Source organism: Kogia breviceps, chromosome 3 (assembly GCF_026419965.1).
Source record: "Kogia breviceps isolate mKogBre1 chromosome 3, mKogBre1 haplotype 1, whole genome shotgun sequence".
Taxonomy (NCBI): domain Eukaryota; kingdom Metazoa; phylum Chordata; class Mammalia; order Artiodactyla; family Physeteridae; genus Kogia; species Kogia breviceps.
Window position 1 is genome coordinate 180,928,784 of NC_081312.1, and position 22,951 is coordinate 180,951,734.

The following is a 22,951-nucleotide window of genomic DNA, read 5'->3' on the forward strand; positions in this document are numbered from 1 at the left end:
AGGGCTATTCTAGTTCTCAAAACAAATTGTTTAAGTCAGGACTCTGGTCTTTACCAAATTTCATAGTATCCTACGTTGTGTTTTCTAACCTGGTTTCCCCAGCGCTAAATACAGTGTCTGACTTGGAAATCTTAGGAGAAATGACCAGTGTCAGCTTCTCCATTTAGAAAACATGTTGGAGTTCACGCTCTTCACGTAAGACAAAGGAAACCTTCCAGGACTCAGTAGGATCCTCCCTGAGGCATCTTTATCCCTTTGAAGACACTCAGTTATTACCATTAACATAATTCCCTTTGAATACCAAGGTGGAGTTAATTTATCCAGTTGCTATCACCCACTTGCATTAAAAAGCATCGCACTTAGTGAAAAGGAATGCGCCATTTGGAGAGAGCATTTGCTCCTGCTTTCAGAGTGGGTGCTCAGAGTGCTTTCAAGGAAAGGGATTGGGTTGCTTTGTCTGGTTTGTGGCCCTGTAACCCGTCCCCTTTCGTGTACAACCTTGACAGAAGGAAATGAGTTTATTCCCTGACACTCGATCCAAGCACTTATTCAATCCGTGTTGGATGGATAGGTAAATGAGACAGAAGAACTGCCAGGTTACCTTCTCCCGCTCAGCAGCTTTGCTGCTAAGAGAACCCTTCTCCTGCCGGGAATGTACCAAACAGATCTGACCAGAAAATTAACAGAGTTAACCACAAAGAAGTCAACTCCCTATTTTTTTTTGTATCAGAAATGCTCAAAAATCCTCATCTTACACCTTCCCCTCCCTCAATCATGTTAACATTTACCTGCCACACTCATATTCCAGTTTAATGATACAGCATGAGGCCAGGGGCTTGGGGGCCCTCATCTGTCTTCTTTTTCCCGAGTCTTCAATACAAGTGGAGCCTGGCTTACCAGCCCCTGGGAGTGGCCACCTAGGGCCCTGTTATCTCATCTGATGAAGCCAGTGGCCCATATGCCTTTTCTCATTCCACAGGGCCATCCAGGCGGCCTCCTCCGTGACTTCATAAAATCTCCTGGGCCAACAAGAACTTTGTCGGTACACGATGAAAAAGGACCAACCACGGTTTTGAAAGCCCAACAGTTGCCAGGCTGTTTCGCGGTCTGTTCCTAGCTCTTTCACCTACTTTCTGGGGCGTGGAAGGTGGAACAAGCCTTGGGTCCTGCATTTGCCCAGGTCTGGTCCCCAAGCACCGAGCCCTCACTGTTGGGAAACAGGAGAGCTGTTCTGCCTGGGGAGACCCAGCAGATGCACACCCCCCCTGCCTGTTCCCAGCTCTCTCCTCCCAGGGGGCTTGTAACCACTGCAGTAAAGATCACATAAGATAACGCGCGTTCAACTCTACAAGATCTAAGGCACAAAAGAAAGGCTGTTCTATTATGAAGGTGTCAGTGAAGAGATGACAAAACCAAAACCTGGGGCAGAAACGTGATTTTTCTCGATGTCCTGGAGAGGAAACCTTTCAGCTTAAGCTGAATCTACAGTCTTCTCTTCTAAACAATCTCCATCTCGTAATTATTTTTTTGTGAAAGGCCTGACAGTAATGAGAGCTGATGCACGCTCCAAAGGCATCTGTTTTTTTCTGAGCTCTTGGAGCTGCACCTTGACAGGCGAGGCCCTGACTTCACAGGGATCTTGCAGGTGGAAGGGGCTTTCCCTCTGGGTCTCAGCTCCAAGACTGATGGTCTGCCTCTCCTACCTGCACTCATGAGTGTGACCGTTCACCCCAAACGCCTGTCACTTGACGTGCATTTCTGTATATATTCGTGTATATATTTGTTCACACACCGATACTACTAATAGCTAACATTTATTATGTCACGCCAAGACCCTATGGCAATTATCTTATTTACTTCTCACGACAACCTACGGTATTGGTCCCATCACTGTACGCATTTTATGCATGAGAAAACTAGGCTCAGGAAATTACCCGCTAGTCAGTGGCAGAGCTAGAGTTTGAACCACAAGTTTTACAGGAGCTCAAAGTAGCCTGCGGTCTGACTAGGACCGGCTATGGTAACGCGTGCACCTCCTCTCATTCACCAGATAAATTGTCCTATGGCCCCAGCTTCCTCCCCACAACTCACAGGTTCCTTGAAAGAGGTTGTTCGAAAAAAGAATGAAGTTGTTTCTTGCTCGTACCCAGCTGAGGTGAGGGATTCAATAAATGCGCTACAGTGGCTCTTTGTAAGGGAATCTGATGCATGCCTCATAAACAAACCTATTTCTGGTCTTATTGGCTTTATGGTGAATATTCACAGCATCATAAAAACAGGGCATGCCTCAAAGTCTCCTCCTGGCTTCACAGGTGGGATCATCCTTACCTGTCTTAGAAGCCTCTAGATTAGAAACTGTACAAACCTTTCTCGGGAAAACATTCTGATGTCAAGAAACATTGCCTTGGATTTAATCTACAGCTGCCATGTTTCAGCTCCAGCAGTTTTCCTCTTGATTCAAGTCTCCATTAAGATAAAGTATAGCCTGTCATTAGCTGGTGAATAATCTTGTATATGTTTAATGTGTTTGAAAGTAATCGTCAAGTTCCCCCTTAGTCCTCCCAACTCAGACTACACCATTCTTTAGTCTGTACTGACTTCCAGTTCAGAGAGCTCTTTAAACGGGAGATTCCAATATTTTATCAGAATCTCTGCATCAAGCAGGTAGAATACAATGTGTCATTTCAGACACTCTCCTCCATGGAGTCCTGGCAAAGTCTCAAGCAGCCTTAGCACAATTCTAAGTGACTTGAAGGGTTTCCTATACTGTATGATAATTGGTCTAAAGAGCCAGAGAGCCTTTGTACCCGTTTGATTCTTTCTTTTGCTCTCCGTATTGCCTGTAATTTTAGGATGTTCACATCTTACATCTGTATCTAATGTGCTTCCAAAAGTGCAGTGTGGTAGAGAAGGACTGTCCTTGAACTAACAGCAGCTGCTGCGTGGGGTACTTACCCTGGGTGCACAAGAGCCAGACACAATTCTTGTGTCAAGTTCAACTGCTTACACTTTATCAGCTCAGCTTACATTTCTCCTCAGTATCCCTTTCATAAATGGCTTGATCCTTTCAGAATGACTTCCCTTAGATATCTACCTCATGCCACAGATCAGAAGTCGTTCCTTCAAAAAAAGTAACTGAAGTGCAGTAAATGACACAATATCTTTGCGGCAGGAATTAGGGAATCAGACATAAATATCACCCTCTCTGGGGAGTTAGCTAATTATAAATGGAGAGCAGATAATAAAGGCAAGAGTATCACGGTATTCTAAAAACCCAAGTTAGCACACAGAAGAGTTACTAAGCTGTCAAACTAAACTTTTTAAAAGTTAATACTCCATCCTTCGCAGAGAAGGTAATTTCAATCCATTTACAGTGCACGTGCTTGATTAAACATATCTGTAATGTTGGATATAAAAGATGGACCTCCCATTTCTCAAAAAATGAAAAACAGAACTACCATATAATCCAGAAATTCCACTTCTGGGTATTTATCCAAAGGAAATGAAATCACTAACTCAAAAAGATATCTGCACCTCTTGTTCATGGAAGCCTTATTTACAAGAGCCAAGACATGGAAGCGACCAAACTGTCTATCAGTGGATAAATGGATGAAGAAATTGTTTTATATATATATATATATACGCATATAAAATGAAATACTACTCAGCCACAAAAAAGAAGGAAATCCTGACATTTGTGACAACATGGATGGAACCTGAGGGCATTAAGCTAAGTGTGATAAGGCAGACGGAGAAAGATGAATGTTGTATGATCTCTCTCATGTGTGGAATTAAAAAAAAAACTCACAGAAAAAGAGATCCTATTTGTGGCCACCAGAGGCGGGGAATCGGGGAGGGGGGATTGGAGGAAGGTGGTCAAAAGGTCCAAACTTCTGGTCATAAGATCACTATGTACTGGGGGTGTAACGTGCAGCGTGGTGAGAACAGTGAACATTGCTGGATGTTATATTTGAAAGTTGCTAAGAGTGTAATTCCTAAAAGTTTTCATCACAGAGAAGAACATTTTTTGGTAACTATATGAGGGGCTGGATGTTCAATAAACTTATTGTGATGACCATTTTGAAATACATACATATGTCAAGTCATCACGTTCCACACCTTAAACGGATACAGCGTCATTGTATGTCACTGACACTTCAGTAAAACGGAGAGGAAAAACCAAAAGATGGACCTTTAACCAAGCCATCTTCCTTGCCCTCCTTCCTCTCCCCTTCCCTCCCCCTCTCCTCTCCTCTTGTGAATTTTGTAGCGGGCACTGGCGAGCAGGAATCACAAGAAGCTGAAAGTGAGAGGAATTTTTTTTTTTTTTTTTGCAGTACGCGGGCCTCTCACTGTCGTGGCCTCTCCCGTTGCGGAGCACAGGCTCCGGACGCGCAGGCGCAGCGGCCACGGTTCACGGGCCCAGCCGCTCCACGGCACGTGGGATCTTCCCGGACCGGGACACGAACCCGTGTCCGCTGCATCGGCAGGCGGACTCTCCACCACTGCGCCCCCAGGGAAGCCCGAGAGGAATTTTTTTTTTTTTGCCAGCTTCATTCACTGGAGGCAGTGCACAGAGAATTAACGAGCATTATGAAAATTGGGAGATTAAAAATCCAATGAAAAGGGACACTTCTAAAAAGCGCACAAAGAAGATTAATTATAAAATTCTTTCCTCGACCCTTCTGGGAGAAACGACTCAATCGGTGCCCCTCTCTCGTTTTCCTCCCCCAGCCTCGGCAAACATCATTTGTTATGGTTAGAATTCTGAGGCCTGTGTCGCGGCCTGCGGGAGGCCAGCCACAAGTATATCCATCAGCCTGGAGACACTCTGAGATGACGCTATCTAGAAAAGGAAGAATACGTAGTGTACTCAGGTGAATCCAGCCACAAGCCAAAAGCTGCCTTACGTCCCTGCACCTCTGACCACACACCGACTGTGACGTGGGGAGGCCAGCTGCCACCCTGTTTCCAGGTGCGTCAAGTGTGGCCACCACCCAGGAGACGCTGGGCTCAGGTGCCCTCTTTGCAAATGCCTGGATCCGAACACTGGTGAACATTCTGCCCACCTCCTTTTGCCACTTGCAGTTAATCTCATGCATATTTATGTGCCAATTATGCAAATCCCAAGATAAAAATGCATTAAGCACCCATGATTTAGACTGGTTAAGTCTATTACACGGCATAATGAAATTAGTGCCTGATGTCCAATTTACCTCAACACTTGCTTTAAACTGTCAGTAAGTTATTAAATAACCATAACACATCAAAATTTAGCGCTAGGAGGCTTTCTCTGTCCAACCCATCGGGGTACTCTGCAATCAGAAACTTCCAGCTAAATCCTTAGGAAAGGGGGAAAATATTCCAGAACAGACTTAACGAGACACAACGTGGATCAAAGTTTAAGAACATGAACCCACCGCCGCTGATCTAAGTCTTTGGATATGCTTTTAAAAATCACTGGGTAACTTCAACAACACAGGACAGGGCAGTTAAGGAACCAAAGCTGGGACCCATCAGAGGGGTATATCCTTTTGACTTCTACACAGTGAAGTCTTGTGCCCTAAGCCATGATGATACTGGAAGTTACCAAATGCAAATGTAATTTGAATCTTCAGTATGGACCTATCCATTTCCAGAGTCAGAAAGAAAGAGACTTAAAAAGAATTCACAGGAGTAATTTAATCCACACACACAAACCTCATGAAACCTAAAAATTAGTGGGTTGGAGTAACAGTCAGTTTGCTATGTAGAGATTCTATGTTTGAACTCTAGCGGGAGCCTCCCCCCCGCCCCACCGGCAGTTTCGGTATTCGTCGTGTGATATAATGGTTAAGGAACAAGCCATGATGTGAATTAAACTGGTAAACATAATATACGAGTCGTCTGACCCACTGACATCCGTTTCTCCCATTTTCATCAGCCCTCAGTGTGACTGACGCAGCGCTTAGGTTCTGACTCATTTGCATTGGGAGCTCCCCTCCAAGTTCTCTGAGAGTTGTACACGCATTAACGTTATGAGTGCAGACTCACAGCTCCGATGGGAGCCTGACCGTGCACAAGACCACGGTGCAGGGTCAGGGGCAGCGATTTCAAAAGCTGGCCAAACGGACAGATTTTCACGCCATCCTCTAAAGCAGTCACACCCCACCCTGTCAGGAAAGAGACACAGGAATCCAATGCCACTTGCCATTCTCTTTGCAGTGCTGGACAACATGGGAGACGATACCTGCTGTTTCCACAGCACCCTGGATTGAGGTACGCTGCCTGCAGCCAGGACAATGTCAGCTATGTGCTCCGAGGGAGCACACGGGTCGCGGAGGGCATCTTGCAGGAGATCAGCTGAGGCTGTGATTAGAAACTTTGGTAGCCAACGCGTACGGGGCTATCCTTCTAATGAATATGCCTGTCAAATGACTGGGGAACACGACGGGGACATGGGGAATTCTCCCGAAGGATGGGAGGCTTCCGTGCTTAAGATTCTAGTTCTCACGTCCTCTTAAAACGTTGTGGTCGTGCTGATTAACTAGCAGGGGAAAGAAAAATGTTCAATGACAAAAGAGTGTATTTGTGTCGGAATCACTATATGGAGCATCAAAGAGATGAGGTAAATCAAAGCATCAATCTTTTGGCTTCAACTCGGCTGTGTGGTTTTGGAGCCAATTTCCCTCTAATTTTTTGGAAAGGTCGTATTTCTAGCACGATTTAGAACTTTTGGCACACCCATTTAGCGTTATATGTGGATACACGAGATATCAGATCGACTCCTCATCATCTGAGCTTTTAATGCCCCATCTTCACGGCATTCCCTTTCTCCAGTGAAAAAAACAAACTCCAGCCAGGAGAACAAGTTCCCAGACCCTCCTGGAGACCGGTGAGCTGCTTCCCACGAGCGTCTCTAAATGTTACAGGACCGAGTTCTAGGCGGCAGCCTAGTCCAGTGCACTGGACTCTTTTCCGCGGGTCTGGTAGCTCTCTGAGAACACGCTGGCTTCCAGAATGCATTAACCTACTTTCCACTGAGAATTCCCTTGCCCTCTTGCTCTAGAGGAGAGGAGGAGAAAAGAGGATATTTCGAGTGGGAGCTGGGCGTGCTCTCCTCTAAAACGTGTTACTCCTGCTAAACAGCAATATAGAAATCGGTACTTGCTGCAATGAACGGCTCTGAGGGCTGCACAGCCTCCAAGAAAGAGTGACTGGAAATCCTGCTAAAATATGGCTGTCTAATCACCGAGAGGAGAACTCATTTACTAAGATTCCCATTGTCCACGCTGACAGATGGTTCTCTCCCCCCTGCTTTCCCCTTCCTACTGATCAAGCTGCCTTTGCGGCGAGCCTATTCTTTGAGAGATCCAGTTGCATTCGCCAGCCTAGTTCAGAAACAAGACAAAAGCTCTGCGAGCCTCCCATTCACCGAGGCTTCGGGCACCTCCGCGGCCTTTTCTGTACCTCCAAGCGCAATCAAAAGGCATTGAGATCCAGTCTCCTTACCTTCGTCCTCATCGGAGACAGGAGCCCTTCCATTTTGGCGGAACCCTCATGCCAGCTTCCCTCTCCTGCAAGTTATCCTCTCTGCTTGCAGCCCTTAAGCATCCCACACGAACAGAGCCGTGCCAGGAGTTGCTGGTCACTCCCCCTCTCCCCGGCGGTGGCAGGGAACTGCCACCCTGTCTAACTTGAATTCCCAGTGCCTGGGGAAAAGCGCTGTTCCTGGAGAAGCCGGCCCCTCTCCTCACCCTCTTCCCTCGCTCTTTCTCTCTCTCCCGCGCTCTCTCTCCCCTCCCTCTCTCTCCTCCCTCTCTCTTTCCATAATCTGCCTACAGCTCTCTGTGTACCAGCCTCACTTGACAAATGATTCCTGTCTTAGGTACTGCATTTGAGCCAAGAAAAGTGATCTGCACCAAAGCACAGGGGCAGCTCACCCAGGACAGGAGGCGAGGGGGGGCTGAGCTGTGCCCGGACGTCCCCCGGCTCCCAGGTTCGGCTCCATGGCCGCTCTCTCTAGAGCTGACAGCCCAAGGCACTGCTGGAGCTATGCATTCATTCATTCCTCTTTGAAGGAACGGACCCTGACAGCCTGGCGTCCAGTTGCCACCATTACTCAGCTCGTTTTCTGGCTGGTGTGCAGAAAGCCGAAAAAGAAATCTCACCACTTGGATATTTCTAGGTTCCCATTTTTCAGCCCAGTGTTGACGTAACATCTGGATAGTTAACTGGGTTTTCTCACTGTTTGACCAGATGTGTACAAGCATATAGGCAAAGCCTCTTCTTAGGAAAAGTTTCAAGAGCAGATTTATGGACTTGGTTCCTGAACAGCTGAGCATGAAATATTAAGTGTGTGTGTGTGTGTGTGTGTGTGTGTGCGTGTGTGTGTGTGTGCGTGTGTGTTGTCCAGGACTCCACATAAACCCGGATTGAGTGTTTCATTCAGCCTTGTTGCTCCCTTGTAAAATGTAGACAGTGAAAAAATATTGCCAAGATCTGGGTCAGGGCACAATGAAATAGAAAAAGATGAGGTTTTCTGGAACGGTTTCATGCTTGAGAAATTCTCTGTGCGGAAATAATTCGAAACCTCTACATCATACATACATGTGACACGCGCATACCGTATGTGACTTCATCAACGATATTTAAGGCTGATGCCCCCTGTCCCTTGGAGGGAACTTGTCTCTCTCGCTGCTGCTTTTATGCCTGACTCTTGATACATCTCCAAGATGGGGCAGCCCGCAGGCTCACCTCCAGATGGTGCAGAGGTTGGTCCTCTTAGCCAGCCTCTTCCTTCTTTTCTGTCCTTCATCCTTGATGAACCCAGGTTTTCTCCTCCAGTTCACACACCTGCATTCTAAAGAACCCCAGGGTCTACGGCAACTCTATCACCCCCGATTCCTCTCCCTCGCTGGCCCCCGGTCTCCTCCTCTTCACCCTTCCCTACTACATCTCAGGGGCACAACTGCAACCTCGTTCTCATTCAATCAGCTACTTCCATCCTTTGGCCGGAGCCTTAGCGTCCTGACAGAACTTCAACAATCCCGGCAGACTGAGTGCAACACTCTGCTTGGACCTCTACCATTTCTGGGGGACTCTGGACCTTGTTTCTCTAGTTATTAGCTTAACCGTGACTTTTTCATATTCAGTATACCAGTATTTGGGAGTCTCTTTTTTTTTTTTTTTTTTGTGGTACGCGGGCCTCTCACTGTTGTGGCCTCTCCCGTTGCGGAGCACGGGCTCCGGACGCGCAGGCTCAGCGGCCATGGCTCACGGGCCCAGCCGCTCCGCGGCACGTGGGATCTTCCCGGACCGGGGCACGAACCCGCGTCCCCTGCATCGGCAGGCGGACTCTCAACCACTGCGCCACCAGGGAAGCCCCAGAGTCTCTTAATCTTTTATTTACTCAGTTATTCAACAAAGAGTTGTACCTACTACGGGCTGGGATCTGTTCTAGTTTCAGGTGATACAGTGGAGAATAGGGTAGAGAAAGTCCTTGTCACCTCAGTTTTTTTTATATCAACCTCTACCCATGTTCTTGTGTTTCTCTGTAAGATTGTAAACCCTACCATGAGATAGATTCCCCTTACACTACGACTCCACTCTCTTTGAGACCCTCCTGCTAGCAGGATACCCATTATTCACTTTCCGAGGCAACTAAAAACCAATTTGTTCCACAAGGATGCCATTTCTCCACCTCCATCTTCAATTATATTCCTTCTTTCCCAGACCCTTCCTTTATCCCATCAAGGGCTTTATTTTTCTGCAGGGGAGTGAGGAAGAAAATCACTCTTGTTTTTTTTCAAGAGAGCAACGCTCCTCTGCCCTACTTCCTAGCCCTGGACATTAAAGCAGGTTTGCTCTTCCACGCATTTTTGACACGTCACTCATTCCGTTTAGTTTTCATCCTGTTTGATTCCTCAACCACCCGGACAAGGGACATCCATCAGGTACCTTTTACTTCCCACAACGCTTTTCTGAAGGATTCTGTTCTGGTCTTTGTCCGTTCCTAGTCGTGGAGCCCCTCTCACCAAGATGACCTATTTGAATCGCTTTTCTCGAGCTTTCTCCGTGACCTTTTTTGGCCTTTGGCACAACTGATAACCTCCTGCTTCTTGTTACTCTCTTTGACCCTAAATCTCCCAAAGGGTTAAAGTGGTAGAACAGAACAGGACCATGTCAGGTTAGAAAAAAAAAAAAATTAGACTGATTATATGATTGAGGCTAGTTGGTTTCTGACCAACTTGAAGCATAGTTTCTGGAACCAGAACAGCCATCCTGAGCCAGAGGAAGAAGCTTGAGGAAGGAATTTGGAATCTTCTGTATTATCAGAGCAAAGGAGGAAAGTGTAACTTTCCTGGTCATTCACACTCCAGTCCTCCAGCTCCTGGAGTCTGGGGCTGCTCACCATGTTTACAGGAGTCTTGAGGCAGGAGACAGATGGACCCCCGGGGCAAACGGCGGGGTGTGCGTCCTGTGGACCGGACCGATACTCCGAGACGAGGATAACAGGACAACTGAGAGAGGAGGCTGGGCCCCGCCCACATAGAAGGTAAGAGACCACATCTTCCTCATTCTCAAAATCAGGAGACCTCCCCGACTACCCATGTGCAGAAAGGCTCCTCGGCGGTCAAAAGGGCAGTGGCGCTAAGTGGCTAAGTCTCTACCCATAGGCCTCTTCGGTAGAATCCACCTTGGCTAAGAGATGCATGTGTGCTCTTGGGAAGATCCTGAGATATACCAAATACAAACTTTGAACCAGGCAAATCAAAATGACTGGCCACGGGAAACCCAGAAGAAATGCCCCATAGTAAGTGATTCAAACTACCAGGAGGGCGTGACTCTCTCTCCGAGCCCACCCATATGCCTGTCCACACATACTGTAGTCTTTCTTCTCCTAAAGAATACTTCCCTTGTTTCACTACTTTCCGACTTTGTGGGAATCCTTTTCCTGCAAAGCCGTAGGGCCAGGGCCTTGTCACTGTGACCACTGGTCCAGTGGCTAGGATTCGGTGCTCTCACCACCACGAACCGACCTCAACCTCTGGCCGGAACCAACACCCGCTTGAAGCCACCGCTGCAGGCCAAGGCCACCCGAGATCGGGCTCAGAGGTCCCTGACTGACCTAAACCTTGGAACACTGATAGGACCTGGACCAAATTCGGGTCTTGAGGTGATGCTGGTGGTGACGGTAAAGACGGAAATGACGATGGCTCTCAACCGCCTATTTTGTACTAGGCTCTGGACTAAGCGACTTTCATGAATTAGCTCAAACTACCCCTTCAGCTACCCTATGAGGTAGGTACTATGCTTATTGCTATTTTTTTTTTTTTTTTTTTGTGGTACGTGGGCCTCTCACTGCTGTGGCCTCTCCCGTTGTGGAGCACAGGCTCCGGACGCGCAGGCTCAGCGGCCACGGCTCACGGGCCCAGCTGCTCCGCAGCACGTGGGGTCTTCCCGGACCGGGGCACGAACCCGCGTCCCCTGCATCGGCAGGCGGATTCTCAACCACTGCGCCACCAAGGAAGCCCTGCTTATTGCTATTTTGCGCACGCTTTGGTTAAGTAATTTGCCCACACGATGGATCTCCATTTAGCTCAACGAGGCCACCGTTAGTAGGAACACTGTTTCCTTCCCATCTCCTCCACCAACAGAAGACATATGAAGAGTTCATGGTCTGTTCTTTATTAGCTGCTGACTGCAAATTAGGCATTTGAAACTGTATGATTTCAGGCTACTGTGTGAACGTTAGTACCTCATTCACTTACTTGCTCATGAAAACAATATTCATTGGCCACATCCACCTCAAGCCAGTTACGGTGCAAGATGCTCACCAAGCACAAGTCTGGTGTTTATTAAAGAAAGCGAGTTATTTGTGAGATGGACCATACCAGCCAATTTACAGCCTGTCATTTCCAAGTCCTTTAAAGACTGACCAATCCATCTCTTACATCTAACTTTGTTAGATTTATCTGGGGGATGGGAAGGGGCAGGTAGTGGTGGGGGAGCTTTTAGGAAATATTCTAACCTGGGCAACAGATGTGCCACGTCAGTTGACAATAACGAGCAGCTCATTAGTTCTCCTGACTCTCTTAAGGAGAATCAACATGGCCAAAATATGCCAAAGTGGGAACGATCGTTCACATTTCTCCCCCTAGATTTCCTCAGGTCAAGGCACTCTCCGCTTACAATTTCATGGTCTGAAAGACACCCTTCCGCTTCAAAAAGGGCAGGAGTTACCATCTGGGATTAACGCAGGCTTGGAAGAAAAAGTCAATGGATGTCAAATATACAGAAACCAGTAAAATATCAATTAAGTTTGCATCACAGGGAAAGGGAGTCTTGGCTCAAGTCTGCTTCAAGGAATTTCCACTGCGTGGTAGGGGCTTCTGACCTCGGAGGGAACATTCCTGCACCAAGGAACCTCTCTTAGCAAATACCTTTCTCCTTTGGGCCACCTTTCATCCTCATTTTGACATTAAAAAAAAGAAGAAGAAAGACCCTCATAATAAACCTCTCTAGGCCGGGAGCCCTTGGAAATGTCACAAAGGCCATTAGACGGGTCTCGGTCAAAGGCTCAGATTTCTCACCTCTCTTGCATCAATACGCCGACCCTTTCTTCCCCACATTTCTCCATTTTCAAGGTTAATTTCTTCAGGCCCCTTGTAGTCTCTGGGAACCACAGCCAGTTGCACATTTAAGGCTCATTATCCGAGGATGGTACTGCTCAGCTTCATAAACAGTTTCGAATTATTAAGATAAGAGGACTGTGACCTTACAGCCATTAGGGTTTTCCCTCTGTGACCCGTCACTCCTTACTTCTTCTTGGGAAGCCTCCTCATTAAGACTTGGGCTTTCGGATGATAAAGCGTAGAGAAGACCTTATTCTCGGATGGGTTCCAGATGTCTTGGGCAGCACTCTGGGACTTACTTTAACTCACGCCATAAATTTCCCTCCCACAGCTCCTTTCCGCTGCCTCTGCCCTTGATCTTGGGCCACACGTCTTTACCTGGCTTTATAATGTAAACATCAAAACATATCCCAGAGAAAAGTTCCACTTGCTACATGCTGAACCAAACGGCTCAACGAAACTGGTGAATTAACATCCAAATGCTTGAATTCATGTTTGTATCCGGTAAGGAGAAACATTCTGTAAGTTATCGCAATACAAAAATTATATACTGGTTGACGTTCTTCCCAAGAGCTTTCACACGCATCACCTTTTGAGAACCTCACGATAATCCTGCGTGGTGTGGCAGGTATTAATTTCCATTTCGAAAAGTTGGAGAGGCTAATAGGAAGAAAGTAACATTTACCGACTATCAGTTTTGTTCTGGCTTTGAGCTGAGTACGTTTTTTTTGGGGGGGTGTGGGGGGGTACGCGGGCCTCTCACCGCTGTGGCCTCTCCCGTTGCGGAGCACAGGCTCCGGAGGCGCAGGCTCAGCGGCCACGGCTCACGGGCCCAGCAGCTCCGCGGCACGTGGGATCCCCCTGGACCGGGGCACGAACCCGGGTCCCCTGCATCGGCAGGCGGACTCTCAACCCCTGCGTCACCAGGGAAGCCCTGAGCTGAGTACTTTCAAGTGCCGTCTCATTTTGTCTTCAATGGTACATATTATCCCCATTTAGCAGATGAGAGAATGGAGAAGGAGAGAATTAAGTATCGAGGTAGACTGCATCATTTAGCCTTAATTATTCATGCTTCTGTTATCCATGCCGTGTGCCACTGAGATTTTGCCATGCTCTCTCACTTCCTCTGGGTGTGGCTATGTGAGCGCTTTGGGCCAGTGAGATGTTAACAAAGGCGGTACAAACGGGAGGTTGACAATGTCCACGGGAAGGGCATACCCCGTCTAGTCTGCTGATTCCAGGCAGTGTGTTTGTGAGGCAGCTAGCGGATACAATGACTTATCCAAGATCACAGTTTCTAAACAGCAGAACCAGAACTAGACACAGGATTTCCAACTCCAGATTTCAAGCTCTCCTACTCTACACAGTTCCGAAAACAAGTCATGCAGAGCGATGGACATGATGATCATTCAAGTATCTTCCAGACCTCTGGATCAGCAGCTGAGCTTCAAGACACACACGCTAGCGCTCCTGTGTTCCTGAGCATCAGGCACAAGGCTGACAACCTTTCATTCTCCATGCGTTTTTCCCTCCACTCTTTTCATTCTGAAATTGCAGAAGCCTGTGGGAAGGTGGGTGTTCGCTTCTAAGTCTTGGTGGGCCGGTCTTTATGACCTTTCAGATGCTCTGTCCCGCTTTCTAAAGCACAGCAACTGCCAAAAGTTCTCAGCCATCAGTACAGCAGTTAACTGGAATCTGGCCCTGGGAGACATCTTCCTCCGGCAGCTCTTTTCTTTCTGAAAAAGTGCCACACGGTGGGAAAAAGAAAACTGCTTTTGTTCATCCTCAGGCAAACTTTAACTGGAAATGGGTCTCTACCTACCCCGCCTGTTTTACGAAAGGAAAAAGAACACAATGACATTACTTTGCAAGGTGTTTGGAAAGAGGTATTTACCTTTCTCTTTCTTTTCTTTGAGGTTTTTGGTTTAAGTGCTTTTGTCAAGCGGGAGGAAACCAACAGCTGCTGTGGCCTCAGAACATTACCCCTGTGTTTGCTTAGAAGACCTCTGGGAGCACAGATAAGGAGAAAGCTGAAGGAGGGTCCTGAGCGCAAAGGCACCCGAGAAAGCTGCTGGCACTTGCTTTCCTTCTGGTCCCCGAGGAGGGGGAAGCAGTTGGGTGTTCCTTTACCCCTCTCCACTCTCCTCCCTGCAAAGAAGGCATCTGTTAGCATTTTTAAGGCCTCCTGTTTCTGTTGGGGGTCCTTATTTCAATGCTCCAAAGAAGTCATTGTGCTGAAGGATATTATGTCGGGGAAACACTTCTTCTTGATCTTTCTCTCAAAATGTTCGGGAAGGTCAGGCCTTAGACAAATCACTTTCAAAAATCAAAACCTGGACATGGATGGGACAAAAACGACAGTGATGTGCAGAGATGGGAATCCTAGCAGTTTCTGCTTTGGAGACTTTCGAACCCTCGAGCTGTGTAAACAGAACAAGAGCTCTTTTCTCTAATGTGCCCATCACACACTCTGGGGGTATGAAAGAGAGCCCCCATCTTCATCCTAAAAGCACCTCATTAAGGACTGAGCTCATCTAAGCTGGACGCCGAGATGCTGCATGGTTCTTTCAAGCCACATGTATGTGTGAATAAATATCTTAGTCCATTCAGGCTGCTATAACAGAAACACCATAGACAGGGTGGCATATAAGCAACAGAAATTTACTTCTTACAGTTCTGGAAGCTGAGGAGGCCAAGATCAAAGTGCCATCAGATTCACTGTCTGGTGAGAGCCCACTTCATAGTTCATAGACTGTTGTCTTTTCGCTGTGTCCTCACGTGGAGGAAGGGACAAGGCAGCTCTGTGGAGTCCCTTTTCTAAGGGCACTAACACCATTCATGGGGGCTCCACCCTCATGACCTAGTCACCTCCCAGAGGCCCCACCTCCTAATACCATCATGTTGGCGATTAGGTTTCAACATATGAATTTTGGGGGACACAAACATTCTGTTGATAGGAAGAACCTACTGTATGCTAAGCCCAGCCAGAGGCTGTGCTCTGAGGTTACCAAAGTAATGAAGACTGGTCATGGCTCTTGAAGAATTCCAAGGATTGGAGATGATTATACTGAGGGAGAACTAGCAGGGGGGTGGTTGGACAATTAAAGTGGAACCAAAGGTGGGAGAAATACTGATTCACATGGCACTGTGGATGGAGGCTTCACAGAGGGGGCTATCTTCGTGGCTTCAAGGCCACTATGTGGGGCTTACAGTTGTTAAGATGGTGGGATGGGCAAAGAGAAGGGTCAGGCTGAAGAGAGGATTTCGGCCAGAAAGAGTAACACATGAAAGTGAAATACAAGGCAGAAAATTACATGATGCTTGAGGACAAAGGTAAGAACACCAAGGTGTACAGAGTGCTGACAAGTGATCTCCGTGTTATATGATTTTTCCTAATTTAAAACTTAATTTACACCTCACAGTGTTTGAAAAAATCTAGACACCATGCACAAATGAAATAATAGGCATAATTCACTTTATACCGTCAGTGTTTTCTTGAAAATTTGCATATTAATTTACTTCACATTCTGCAGGAAATGCTTTTATTTCATGAGTACTTTTAACACGACAAGTTGAAGTGTGCATACCTGCACAGTACTTGATGGTCTCTTTAATTACCAGTAGTGAGATTACCTAATAATGGAATTATGCTGAGAACGTGACCTTTCAAACACCAAATGTGCCTCAATGTGCATTATTTTCATAGCTCTGAGGAGTTTTTCAAATCGATCCTGCAACTTCAATTTTGTTGGCCAGTTTCCACCTGAGGCACAAAGGAAAATAATTGCTTAATTCAATTTCTTACTGTGTCAAACTCATGGAATTAATGATAGATATCGATGGGCATCTTTTATCCCAAAACCTGGAAACACAACACTCTGGTTCACAAGCTGTATCTGAACCTTGAGATCTAAGTATGCGCTTTAAAAGCAAAACTGGTGACTTTCTTTCATAAACAGAAGAAGAGGCACTAGTGCCTGAGGTCACAAGGTCACTGGCATTTTAATCAGACAAGAGGAGTATTTCTGCCTCAATTCTAATAAAACATGATTTTTCTGATTCAGAACCTCAGCCTGACCCTGAGAAACCAAACTCTGAATGTGAAGAGTACTGCCTTTAAACATAATGGTAAGCATTATGTTTAATGCTTAATGTTTTAAGCGTCAAGAGAAGTTATGATATGGAACACAGCTATAGGAAAATAGGTATTGTTTTCAAACTTTGCTAGGATCATGCAATGACCACCTGGTCATGGTCTGGGGGAAGGGACTGGACCTTTTAAAACCAGATCATCAAAGTTCTTATACCTGAACTCATTTTCTGTATCTAACTTGTTGAATAATCTTGGTTATTGACCTTGCTTCTCTTAGCCAATTTTCTATTCTATTAAATGGGAAAATTACTAGTTCTCAAGAGTTCCCAAACCTTCCTAAATAAATGGTATTTTCTTTCCAATCTACGTGCATTTAGCTGCTCAACGAAGATTCAAGTTCCCTATGCAGAGGGCATCGTGCCCACCTCCCCGGGGGCACCTGACGATTGGCAGGCAGATGTGCACGCCCAGGCTGGGCAAGACATAACTCCTTTCCCACCTCTCTATGAAATAAGTCTCCTGAAGCTTTGTCTCGAAGGAGCCCACATGTATGGCACACGGGCTATGTGTCAGAAATGAAAAGAGAGAAGTTTGGGGAATGAAGTGGTATTTCTTTTTTCTTTTCTTTTCTTTTCTTTTCTTTTTTTTTTGTTTTACGGAAACGCTGGATTTTCTTACCGTATCCTCAGGCGGGGATCGCCAAGATGCAACTGTGCGGGCACCATGGTGCATAAACAAACATGACCACTGAAGTAGTTTAGGGTGTCTCCCTTTCATGTCTGAATATGTTTAGACAGTTACACAACCAGAGAGCTTGGAATGAAAGAAAACAGTGCCCAGGAGAAAGGAATGCTTTGGATCTGGGTCACTGGGCCTTGATTTTTGCTTACCTTTTCTCTGTTAAACCAACCCAAGGCCACTGAACATCTTGATCATCCTTTGCCAGAGTCTGTGTCTAGACAAGTTTTTCCCAGATGTATAGCTCAGGAATCACCTTCCACCCCACTTTTCCTACTACGTATCTAATATGGCAGAGCCCCGAAGCCACTGCGGGGTCTAATCTGCAAGTCTGTTTCCAGAAGCCCAGAGACACCATTTGCATAAGGCTCTTGTTTCCTGGGAGACCTTAGGAGAAGCATTTGGAGATGGATTCTTTTCATTTTTATCATTTAGTCCCAAACATCTCCAGGAGCGATACCTGTGACTTAACTTCAACAGCTGTAGGGTATTCTTGGGGACAGAGGTACCGCCCTAAGAGAACGGAGAGGTACTGAAGGTCAGAACACAGCAGCAGAGGCAGACTCCAAAGCCCTGGTAAGTCCTGCTACGTGGTGCCACTTTCCTGATCTTCTTGGGGACTCAGGCTAAGTCCAAAAAACAAGAGAACTAGACCACTAAAATCTCAACGACATATTATAGTAGGAAAAAGAAAACAGACAGAATGCGTGAAAAGGGAATGTACCCGTGGTTACGAAGCTGTGGAGACAGCAGTTAGCATTGGAGGTGGGGCTAGTCAGAGCAGCCATGGCACCGATGTTGTAGTATCTACAGGTGATGCTCTCAGCGGAAGAGGTGATGGGGGGGCCATGGTGGTGGCACAGCAGGAACCAGAGATGAACCTGGCTGTGAGTGGCAGCAGCCCCAGGAGTTGGTAGCCAAGGTGGAGAATCTCTAGCAGCTACAGGAGAGCAGTGGCAGCCTCAGGGATGGGTACCTTCAGCAGTTAAGAAAACAAATGCGTAACAGCCGGCAAGAGCGCAGTCAGAGCAGAATCATTCTGGGTCAAATGGAAAGACAGGAGCAGGGCCAGAGGACCAGTTGCACAGAGGGCGTGGTCAGTGCAGCAGTGTAGTAGGTGAGGGTGTGAGCTGGGATCCACACAGCTGAGCAAAGGCAACATGACGGTCTGGGGACTCTGCTGTTCTTATAGTCAGTGTCACCCACACGTGATCCACAGGCATAGCCTGCGCACCTTCTTCCCTCTGAATTACATGCATACCCTCCCGAGAGAGGAGAGGGTTATTCAAGCCTCTGAGGCTGCAGCTGTTGGACGGAGCTCCAGATGTCTGACCAGGGGATTCAGCAGGAGAGACCGCGGTTTTCGACTGCTCAAGGTGGCCCTGGGCATAGTTGTACCCTTCAAGAATAATTTATAAGAAGAAGCAGCTTCTAGTCTAGAAATATAGTGATGTTACTTCTCAAGGGCATAATACGCCTTGCTCCACGATATGAAAGCTCAGGATATTTGAGCTGAATTTTATATCAACTAGTCTATCCACTCACTTCACAGACAGGTAAACTGAGTCCCAAGGAGCTCGGTGAATTTCCTAAGATTACGTAAGTCCTCAGCCCTCCTGATTCAATGTTCTTTCTTCTCCAACACACTGTCTTCTATATATGCCCTTTGTCAGTTAAAGGTATTTTATTTAGACCAACCTTACAAATGCTGGTGGAATGACTTGGAAACTCTGCATGGACATTTGCTTGGACCTGTATCCAAGGCATTTCTCCACTGATCCTCCAATGTACAAAAAGGGAAACGGACAGCCAGGTCTGGCGACAAGAATTGACAGGGAGGACACAGGTCTGTCACAGAGGAGGTGCCCAATAAACAGCTGCTGAATGACATGCCCTGCGGTGTTAGAATAGACTCAGAGAACTTGGTTTTTATCTGAGTCCAAGCACAATACAAAGAAAGATACCACAAAGAGAGACGGAACTAGCAGAAATAGATGGTTCACATTCCCCTAGGGCGCTGGCCAGAAAATAAAAGCTGGGTACCATTCTGCCTCATTAATTAGGCAGGATTATAGGATGCCCAGGCCGAAGGTAGTTTCTAATGGTGGCCAATCCCTGCTACTCGCTAAAAGGAGAGGATACGATGCTCCATTAGGCTTATGGGCTGTGAGGCCGTGGCCTTCCCAGTTCCCCATGAGGAAAGGTGAGGGGGTGCATCCCGGCAGACCCCAAAGTGCAAATTCCCCATCTCTAATATCCTACGGGAAAGATATCTCCACCTACTTGGAGTCCCCTCAAAGTTAGTACATCCCAAACCCAACTCTAACCTTCTTTCTCCCAAATGAGCTCCCTCCCCAGACCTCCAAGTGCTGGGTCACTGATGGTAACAATTCTTCCAGTCAAACTTATACTCCTCCTTGCTTTCCACCTCTCCTCCTACGCCCAGGTCCCAAGACCTGACGCCTGGGCTGTTTCAGTGGTCTCCTGGTTGACTTCACCAGTGTGTGTTTCTTAAATCGTACAGTTGGGTACACAGCATTCTCCACTCAAAAATGTACAACAGCGCCCCACTACATGAAAATGCAGTTCAGACTCCCTTAATTTGGCTTTTAGGGTCACCTACCATCCTCTTTCCTGTTTACCTCCCCTCCTGCAAAATTCATTATTCAATCATTCCCACTTTCCCACTTCTATCCCCTTATCAAGAATCTCCCCCTTAATCAATGAGATAAAGGGCCCAGGGCCCTTTACTTAATCAGCACTCAGGAAGTATTAGCTCTCTTCAAGGTCCACAGCCACTCCTCTTCCTTCAGGGAGTTTCCCCTCAGCAAACCAGCTCCCCCCTTAGCTATACTGCCTATTTGACATTTAGCTTAGGCTACCTTTGTTGTTATCTTTTAACCTTCAACCGCATTTTAACCCTCTCATAGCTCTTTGTATTTCTATCACGACGTATAGCGTCCTATAGGGAATAAGACCTTAATACCTTGCACTGATGCCGCTGCTGTAGCATCACTGGAAGTTATCCTTAGCTCCAGACACACTTACATCACTGGCTCACCTCTTCCCTAGCCCATAGCAAAATTCCAGAAATGTAAGAGTTTTAGATGGAGAAAGGAATAAGAAGAGGAAGGAGAACAGGTATTGACTGGTTACCTCCTGTACACAAGGTAACAGTCTTTGTCCTTGCATAAATGTCTTCTCAGACAAAGGAAGAATAACATAAAGGAGTGAACTGATCTAGGCAGGATAACAAATGTTGGTGTCACTGCTTAGGACTGGAGTCCAAAAACTTCCGACTCCCACTGAAAAACAGCCAATGTCAAGGTTTAGATGTTTAGATGGATCTTAACTCAGCCAGATACTCATTAATGAGAATGATGGTGAAAGTGTCGGGAATGTAAGTCGGCCTCAGTAAGAAAATCGCTTATAAATTTAAGGCGAGCTCGGGAGAGACTTCCCTCTGTCCTCCTTATGCCTGCGAGCGTCATGGTGTTCTGACTCTACGTTAAGCCACGGAGCACCTTGACGTCTCTCAGGCAGTTGAAACCTTGGGCAGTTGGGGTTCTCTTGACGAGTACATCACTTTCTGAAACAACGTTTGACAGAACTTATCTAAATGTTTTGCAGACATCACCCTGTAAGAAAAAGGCTTTGCTCATCACCCCCCTTTCACAGATGGGAAAACTGAGGTACAGACCATTACAGTGACTTGGCCATTGCTTCATTGTCACACCAGTATGCCCCTGTCCTAGTACAGGCCACTCTGTTGCTCATCCTAGAGTAAAAATGGGAGGCTTTTCATGGCTAATGACTGCCACTCATATATCTCATATACTGATATACTTGCTGGTGGCAACTTCTAAGAAAACTGGGCATCACACGTGGAAGGGGTCATGTGCTTAAGGGAATTGTATCTAGATGGACACACACTTCATTAAACTACAATGTTGCTGATATAGAGATGTGGTTCATCAAAGCAAAGGTTGACACCCAGTTTAAGGACCAGCTCTTAGAAGAAAGATTGTCATGGGATGGCTCTAGTTTACAAGGCCTGGACCCAAACCTAATAAACGTTCTTCATGATGGTTCTGGTCTCTGTGTCACTAATTAGGAAATGCAATCAACCTCTTTTCTGTTTCCCATGCAGCGCATCAGGCATCATGTGACTACTCAGAAGAACAAAAAGTAGCATCAGGCTGTTGCTATGGAGACCTAAGAACCATCTGAATTGCTGTGGCATCATAAAAGCAAAATTCCAATCATCAGTCTTTAACTATAGGGCTGTTGAAATCTATCGCATATTTTTAGCATGTGTGACATTTAACACACTGATGAACATTTCCAGCTTCAGAATGTACCCCCTGCCTTCATATTTAGATGGGATTTTTCAATTCAACTGGCTGGGTTTTTTTGTTTTTTGTTTTTCCTCCTGGTAAACGCTTTATCTCCTCATGCACGATTGTAGCTCTTTATATACGTATTTCCTAGATGTCGCTTCACTCCTGCTTCCTGTTTTCTCTTTATTCTATAATTAAAATTATTTTCTCACTGGCTGCGGATCTCCTCTTTCACCAGGATAGCCTTAGTTCTACGTTTCATATCCCCTCAATCCCCACTGGTCTTAACTGATCACACCTTAAGCCTCAGTTGCTAATAATCAACAGTTCTGAGTCCTGGTCAAAGGTGCATAACTGCTTCCCTGGTGATTCTTTATCTCTGAAGTTACCATCACCTTATCATCCAAGGTGATCCCAACTTACGTTTCCAGGCTTTGTATGAGAATCCGCCTGCCGATGCAGGGGACACGGGTTCGTGCCCCAGTCCGGGAAGATCCCACGTGCCGCGGAGCGGCTGGGCCCGTGAGCCGTGGCCGCTGAGCCTGCGCGTCCGGAGCCTGTGCTCCGCAATGGGAGAGGCCACAACGGTGAGAGGCCCGCGCACCGCCAAAAAAAAAAAAAAAAATTCCTTGAAGAAGTTTTTAAGCACTCTTGAGTCAACGTTTTCTTCCAGAGGTCACCAGAATCTACCAGAGGATGATGTATTTATTTGCTATTACATCTCTAATCACCCCCAGTGGGCTGCAGGAACAGGGCTGTGTACACAGCAATGTGCACCAAATATATTTGCACAGACAGTCATGCCAACACACAAAAAGAATAACAGCTTGTGTTTGCTCACTTCAACATCAAGGACTGCACTGTTATCCTTGTCAATATCTAGGTCAAGTTAAATACCCTGTTCAGAAATTCCACTCTGGGTCAATCACGGCTAATTTTGTTTTATGTTTGAATGAGATTTCTGGCCATCAGGATCTGGTGAAGAACCCTCTCTTACTTCAGATGACTTTTAAACACACTTTGATTGTCTGTATGCCAATGAACTGTACCTTTACTCTACCTTGCTTTTTCCTGTTAGGTTGCCTCTTAATCAATCAATCAATCCACCAGGAATACTACACCCAGGGATGTGCCTTGCATTGAGAATTGTGCTGTGGAGGCGA

General features: G+C 46.5%; 1 protein-coding gene across 6 annotated transcripts in view; it reads right to left on the minus strand.

Moving 5' to 3' along the window:
• FRMD4A (FERM domain containing 4A) overlaps positions 1–22,951 on the minus strand; it is a 663,610-nt gene that overhangs the window by 467,885 nt on the left and 172,774 nt on the right. Inside the window, exon 1 of one of the 6 annotated variants that reach the window (XM_067030470.1) lies at positions 7,492–7,544. The exons of the other annotated variants lie outside the window; for them this stretch is intronic. Coding sequence (XP_066886571.1) covers positions 7,492–7,524 — 33 coding nt within the window. The 5' untranslated portion in view covers positions 7,525–7,544. Of the gene's footprint in view, positions 1–7,491; positions 7,545–22,951 lie in introns of those variants that run through there. 6 annotated transcript variants of the gene reach the window in all.